General features: G+C 46.7%; 1 protein-coding gene across 1 annotated transcript; it reads right to left on the bottom strand.

Moving 5' to 3' along the window:
- Positions 1-350: 350 nt before the first annotated feature.
- LOC143003638 (uncharacterized) lies at positions 351-6268 on the bottom strand. Its single transcript, XM_076154409.1, has 4 exons — positions 6264-6268; positions 1885-3564; positions 1587-1672; positions 351-1303 (listed from the first exon to the last, which is right to left on the bottom strand). Exons 1-3 carry the CDS (start codon positions 6266-6268, stop codon positions 1624-1626), a joined length of 1734 nt encoding a protein of 577 aa, XP_076010524.1. The 3' UTR covers positions 351-1303; positions 1587-1623.
- Positions 6269-7246: the final 978 nt, after the last annotated feature.

Here is a 7246-nt window from a genome sequence, read left to right as displayed (position 1 = left end):
GATCATATTTTCACAATAAATGTGTTTGTCGAACTTGTTTGAAGTTATTTACAGTTTGAAATGATTAATAGTTTACAGGGTGAAGGTGTGAATGATTTTAAAGAAGAGATCAATAAATAATTTCAACTTCAAATCATATCATTTATAAATAAACAAACCTTTCACTTTTCAGGTACTCCTGAGCTCCACTCAGAAAAGGGTGTATAGTAAAAAACAATCAACGCCATACCTGTAAAGAAGTTAGTAATAACTCATGGACTCACAATAAATAGTTACCTGATTCTCCAGAACAAATGTGAAAATTTCCGATTAAAAACATCAGACAAAGAATATTACTCCCCATTATGAGTTGCAATATTTATGCCAACATGACACCCGTGCTTTTTCTGTAGCTTGGTATGTTGGTGCTCTTTTGAATGGAGGAACAATACACTGATGACGAAAGCCGTTTCCATGAAAACCTGACAAACCAGATAAACGCTTCACCTTTGTGCAGAGACAAACAAAAGATTTCCGCTTAAATAACTGACATTTTATTTCTACATGGACAGAATACTGAAAAAACTAAAACATATATGTAGATAAATAAACACACCAAAATACAGATGCACAAAACACTGAACATGAAATAAAAACACCCTGAACACATGTACAGTAAGCACAGACAAAATAGACTTTTAAAATGTAGCTATGGTTAGTGTTTCAAGCTTCTGTTATAGCCTAGTTACTACAAGGCACAAAAAACAACAACAATATCATTTACTATGATACTTTCCACTGAAGATTACTAATAAATTATCACAGCCACTCAAAACAAAACTACATAGTGGAAATATTATTTCAGTTAGTAGTCTAAATGTCTTAATGTCAATTAATGTGCAAAGTGTTTCAGATTTTGGTGGACGAAATAAAGATTAAAGCAGACTGTCAGCTTTGATTTTGAGCCCCTTTGTTGTTTATTCATAACCACAGACATTTGTTTGTTCATACCTGGAATGCCACATTGTTTTTGGATTGCTAATGTCTTTTGTTTCTATTCGGATCTGGAGAAATTGTTGACAGCTCATTGGTATTTGCTTGTCATGTTTAATTTGCCAAAAATGTAAATTGAAAATCTTACCAGCAACAAGACATTCCCAAATAAAATGATACCGTTTATGTGAGACGTCCTTTTGCATTGTGATAAACAATAAAACACCAACATCAAGCTATTACCTTATCTTGCAGTTTCCCTTCAAACCCTTCGAATTCTTTTCACAATGATGTTGTGGGCTGTTCCATTCAGGATCCCGTCTCTAAAAACCTAAAGAGAGAGACAACACAGAAAAAAAACATCAAAATGAGAAGAATGCTGTAAAATGTGTTGAAGCCATAATTCTGGATGTACCTAAAGGTCTGTGAGTTGTAATTATACACCTGCACACATACAAGTTATCATCATTGATGCTAATCATGATTGCGGTTTTAAACCACTGCAGCAACTACTCAATTGAACTTTCTATGCTTAGAGGAACATATCTATCTAGACATTTGATATTGACAATTAATCATTGACAATGTCTTTAATACACTCTCTCTTTGCTTACTTGTTCAAGAAGGCCAAGGATGGTTTCATAGCTGAAATTACCAACAGTTGTTAGCTTCATCTGTAGATATGCAGTATGTAATGAACCTGTGGGGTTAGAATGATGCAATTATGAGTAAAAGGAGGTAAATGACGTGTGTTAATAAAGACACATCATATCGTTAAACAGACTTCTTTGTGCTCACAGTTGAGGTTTTTTTTTAACCAAACAAAAATAATATGATATCAGTAATCTTCCAACAAGAGGCAAATGAGAATCCAACTGGTAAAGACAAAATTTTGTGAAGAATAAACATCACTTGGAGCAGTTGTTGTGGTCGTAGTTGGAGCTGTTGTGGTGGTGGTTGGAGCAGTTGTGGTGGTCGTAGTTGGAACGGTCGTTGTGGTGGTGGTTGGAGCGGTTGTGGTGGTGGTTGGAACGGTTGTGGTGGTGGTTGGAGCTGTTGTGGTCGTAGTTGGAGCTGTTGTGGTCGTAGTTGGAGCTGTTGTGGTCGTCGTAGTTGGAAAGGTTGTGTTTGTAGTTGGAGCTGTTGTGGTGGTAGTTGGAGCGGTTGTGGTGGTGGTTGGAGCTGTTGTGGTGGTGGTTGGAGCTGTTGTGGTCGTAGTTGGAGCTGTTGTGGTCGTGGTTGGAGCGGTTGTGGTGGTGGTTGGAGCTGTTGTGGTGGTGGTTGGAGCGGTTGTTGTGGTTGTAGTTGGAGCTGTTGTGGTCGTAGTTGGAGCAGTTGTGGTGGTGGTTGGAGCTGTTGTGGTCGTAGTTGGAGCGGTTGTGGTCGTAGTTGGAGCGGTTGTGGTGGTGGTTGGAGCAGTTGTGGTCGTGGTGGTTGGAGCTGTTGTGGTCGTAGTTGGAGCTGTTGTGGTCGTGGTTGGAGCTGTTGTGGTGGTGGTTGGAGCTGTTGTGGTGGTGGTTGGAGCGGTTGTTGTGGTTGTAGTTGGAGCTGTTGTGGTCGTAGTTGGAGCAGTTGTGGTGGTGGTTGGAGCTGTTGTGGTCGTAGTTGGAGCGGTTGTGGTCGTAGTTGGAGCGGTTGTGGTGGTGGTTGGAGCAGTTGTGGTCGTGGTTGGAGCGGTTGTGGTGGTGGTTGGAGCTGTTGTGGTCGTAGTTGGAGCGGTTGTGGTGGTGGTTGGAGCTGTTGTGGTGGTGGTTGGAGCTGTTGTGGTGGTGGTTGGAGCTGTTGTGGTCGTAGTTGGAGCTGTTGTGGTCGTGGTTGGAGCGGTTGTGGTGGTGGTTGGAGCTGTTGTGGTGGTGGTTGGAGCGGTTGTTGTGGTTGTAGTTGGAGCTGTTGTGGTCGTAGTTGGAGCAGTTGTGGTGGTGGTTGGAGCTGTTGTGGTCGTAGTTGGAGCGGTTGTGGTCGTAGTTGGAGCGGTTGTGGTGGTGGTTGGAGCTGTTGTGGTGGTGGTTGGAGCTGTTGTGGTCGTAGTTGGAGCTGTTGTGGTCGTGGTTGGAGCGGTTGTGGTGGTGGTAGGAGCTGTTGTGGTGGTGGTTGGAGCGGTTGTTGTGGTTGTAGTTGGAGCTGTTGTGGTCGTAGTTGGAGCAGTTGTGGTGGTGGTTGGAGCTGTTGTGGTCGTAGTTGGAGCGGTTGTGGTCGTAGTTGGAGCGGTTGTGGTGGTGGTTGGAGCAGTTGTGGTCGTGGTTGGAGCGGTTGTGGTGGTGGTTGGAGCTGTTGTGGTCGTAGTTGGAGCGGTTGTGGTGGTGGTTGGAGCTGTTGTGGTCGTAGTTGGAGCAGTTGTGGTGGTCGTAGTTGGAACGGTCGTTGTGGTGGTGGTTGGAGCGGTTGTGGTGGTGGTTGGAACGGTTGTGGTGGTGGTTGGAGCTGTTGTGGTCGTAGTTGGAGCTGTTGTGGTCGTAGTTGGAGCTGTTGTGGTCGTCGTAGTTGGAACGGTTGTGGTTGTAGTTGGAGCTGTTGTGGTGGTAGTTTGAGCCGGTGTGGTGGTGGTTGGAGCGGTTGTGGTGGTGGTTGGAGCTGTTGTGGTCGTAGTTGGAGCTGTTGTGGTCGTGGTTGGAGCGGTTGTTGTGGTTGTAGTTGGAGCTGTTGTGGTCGTAGTTGGAGCAGTTGTGGTGGTGGTTGGAGCGGTTGTTGTGGTTGTAGTTGGAGCTGTTGTGGTCGTAGTTGGAGCAGTTGTGGTGGTGGTTGGAGCTGTTGTGGTCGTAGTTGGAGCGGTTGTGGTGGTGGTTGGAGCAGTTGTGGTCGTGGTTGGAGCGGTTGTGGTGGTGGTTGGAGCTGTTGTGGTCGTAGTTGGAGCGGTTGTGGTGGTGGTTGGAGCTGTTGTGGTCGTAGTTGGAGCAGTTGTGGTGGTCGTAGTTGGAACGGTCGTTGTGGTGGTGGTTGGAGCGGTTGTGGTGGTGGTTGGAACGGTTGTGGTGGTGGTTGGAGCTGTTGTGGTCGTAGTTGGAGCTGTTGTGGTCGTAGTTGGAGCTGTTGTGGTCGTCGTAGTTGGAACGGTTGTGGTTGTAGTTGGAGCTGTTGTGGTGGTAGTTGGAGCGGTTGTGGTGGTGGTTGGAGCTGTTGTGGTGGTGGTTGGAGCTGTTGTGGTCGTAGTTGGAGCTGTTGTGGTCGTAGTTGGAGCTGTTGTGGTCGTCGTAGTTGGAACGGTTGTGGTTGTAGTTGGAGCTGTTGTGGTGGTAGTTGGAGCGGTTGTGGTGGTGGTTGGAGCTGTTGTGGTGGTGGTTGGAGCTGTTGTGGTCGTAGTTGGAGCTGTTGTGGTCGTGGTTGGAGCGGTTGTGGTGGTGGTTGGAGCTGTTGTGGTGGTGGTTGGAGCGGTTGTTGTTGTTGTAGTTGGAGCTGTTGTGGTGGTGGTTGGAGCGGTTGTGGTAGTCGTAGTTGGAGCGGTTGTGGTGGTCGTAGTGGGAACGGTCGTTGTGGTGGTGGTTGGAGCGGTTGTGGTGGTGGTTGGAGCGGTTGTGGTGGTGGTACGAGCTGTTGTGGTCGTAGTTGGAGCGGTTGTGGTGGTGGTTGGAGCTGTTGTGGTCGTAGTTGGAGCGGTTGGGGTGGTCGTAGTTGGAATGGTCGTTGTGGTGGTGGTTGGAGCGGTTGTGGTGGTGGTTGGAACGGTTGTGGTGGTGGTTGGAGCTGTTGTGGTCGTAGTTGGAGCTGTTGTGGTCGTAGTTGGAGCTGTTGTGGTCGTCGTAGTTGGAACGGTTGTGGTTGTAGTTGGAGCTGTTGTGGTGGTAGTTGGAGCGGTTGTGGTGGTGGTTGGAGCTGTTGTGGTGGTCGTAGTTGGAACGGTTGTGGTGGTAGTAGTCGGAGCGGTTGTTATGGTGGTAGTTGGAGCGGTTGTGGTGGTGGTTTGAGCGGTTGTTGTGGTCGTGGTTGGAGCGGTTGTTGTGGTCGTAGTTGGAGCTGTTGTGGTTGTAATTGGAGCGGTTGTGGTGGTCGTAGTTGGAACGGTTGTGGTGGTGGTAGTTGGAGCGGTTGTGGTGGTGGTTGGAGCGGTTGTGGTGGTGGTTGGAGCTGTTGTGGTGGTGGTTGGAACGGTTGTGGTGGTGGTTGGAGCTGTTGTGGTCGTAGTTGGAGCGGTTGTGGTGGTGGTTGGAGCTGTTGTGGTTGTGGTTGGAGCTGTTGTGGTGGTGGTTGGAGCTGTTGTGGTGGTGGTTGGAGCTGTTGTGGTCGTAGTTGGAGCTGTTGTGGTGGTGGTTGGAGCGGTTGTTGTGGTTGAAGTTGGAGCTGTTGTGGTCGTGGTTGGAGCGGTTGTGGTCGTGGTTGGAGCTGTTGTGGTGGTGGTTGGAGCGGTTGTTGTGGTTGTAGTTGGAGCTGTTGTGGTGGTGGTTGGAGCGGTTGTGGTGGTCGTAGTGGGAACGGTCGTTGTGCTGGTGGTTTGAGCGGTTGTGGTGGTGGTTGGAGCGGTTATGGTGGTGGTTGGAGCTGTTGTGGTCGTAGTTGGAGCTGTTGTGGTCGTGGTTGGAGCGGTTGTTGTGGTTGTAGTTGGAGCTGTTGTGGTCGTAGTTGGAGCAGTTGTGGTGGTGGTTGGAGCGGTTGTTGTGGTTGTAGTTGGAGCTGTTGTGGTCGTAGTTGGAGCAGTTGTGGTGGTGGTTGGAGCTGTTGTGGTCGTAGTTGGAGCGGTTGTGGTGGTGGTTGGAGCAGTTGTGGTCGTGGTTGGAGCGGTTGTGGTGGTGGTTGGAGCTGTTGTGGTCGTAGTTGGAGCGGTTGTGGTGGTGGTTGGAGCTGTTGTGGTCGTAGTTGGAGCAGTTGTGGTGGTCGTAGTTGGAACGGTCGTTGTGGTGGTGGTTGGAGCGGTTGTGGTGGTGGTTGGAACGGTTGTGGTGGTGGTTGGAGCTGTTGTGGTCGTAGTTGGAGCTGTTGTGGTCGTAGTTGGAGCTGTTGTGGTCGTCAAAGTTGGAACGGTTGTGGTTGTAGTTGGAGCTGTTGTGGTGGTAGTTGGAGCGGTTGTGGTGGTGGTTGGAGCTGTTGTGGTGGTCGTAGTTGGAAGGGTTGTGGTGGTGGTAGTCGGAGCGGTTGTTATGGATGTAGTTGGAGCGGTTGTGGTGGTGGTTTGAGCGGTTGTTGTGGTCGTGGTTGGAGTGGTTGTTGTGGTCGTAGTTGGAGCTGTTGTGGTTGTAATTGGAGCGGTTTAGAATTTTTTTTTTTTTAACAATAAATCTAACATACTGTGCTCTTTGGTTCAGTTATGCATGAATTAATCAGATAACATGCTGATGACATTTTCTGTCTGCTGGAGATCGCACTGCATTGCTCTGTGCTTTCATCTCTCCTCACTGAGGTTGTGTAAGAAATATAGAATAATGTGATTTATGTTTCAGCATTGATGTTAAGCCCCATTGTTGTCGGTTGCAAGATGCTATGTTATGCCTATGTTTTCATCTGACATGTTAGAATGTTACTTCTGTTTATGATGATAATCACATTTCAAAATAATGAGTCACATTCCCAGCCCTATGACATAGCATGTCCTCGAATTTAAATGTTCAGTTTTATGTTTATGTTATGTGAACCTCTGCTGCTGTTGTGTTTCAGTTGGTGTCAAAGTTGATCCCAAAGCCAAAGGAGAGTCAGATGTCCAGAAGAGGTGCCCCTGAGCAAGGCACCGAACCCTCAATTGCTCCCCCCCTCTTTAATGTCTGAGGCAGTGGCTCAACGAAGGGTGGTAAATGTAATGTAAGTCGCTTTGGATAAAAGCGTCAGCCAAATGATCGTAATGTAATGTAATGTTAATGGGCGGTAATGTAATGTAAGTCGCTTTGGATAAAAGCGTCTGCCAAATGATCGTAATGTAATGTAATGTAAGTATAAACCAAATACACACAACTGTCATATTCAGCATATTTTACACAGACATGTGCTTTCAGACACATATACTGTTTTTATAGCAACACTTGCATTTTTCCACAGTGGATTCTTCTTGGATCAGTTAAAGATTTGCTTTTTTTAATTAAAAATTAAATTGTTTTAAAATGAATTTAAAATAAAAATTCACAGAGGCAATTGACTTGTGATGAATGTAATGTCACTGTCTTATCCAAACACAATCAGTATATGTACAATGATAATGAATTATCCTGCAAACAGTGCACACAGGCTTAAATGAAGGAAGTAAATCAGTGATAACATTCAATCACATTGCTATTGAACATTTTGTAAATTAGAAGTAGCATTTTTGAATATTAATATGTTTATCAAACAGGAAGCAGTGAACAGAGACTAAGACCAA

This window comes from Genypterus blacodes, unplaced genomic scaffold (genome assembly GCF_046128005.1).
Source record: "Genypterus blacodes isolate CSIRO-AG114 ecotype Tasmania unplaced genomic scaffold, CSIRO-AGI_Gbla_v1 ptg000062l_1, whole genome shotgun sequence".
NCBI classification, from domain to species: domain Eukaryota; kingdom Metazoa; phylum Chordata; class Actinopteri; order Ophidiiformes; family Ophidiidae; genus Genypterus; species Genypterus blacodes.
This window is presented reverse-complemented; position numbering and strand designations above follow the sequence as displayed.

Coding starts and splice junctions, on each gene's coding strand:
- LOC143003638 (XM_076154409.1), bottom strand. Junction 1,673..1,884: donor GACCACAACAACTGCTCCAA/GTGATGTTTATT, acceptor CTAACCCCACAG/GTTCATTACATACTGCATAT.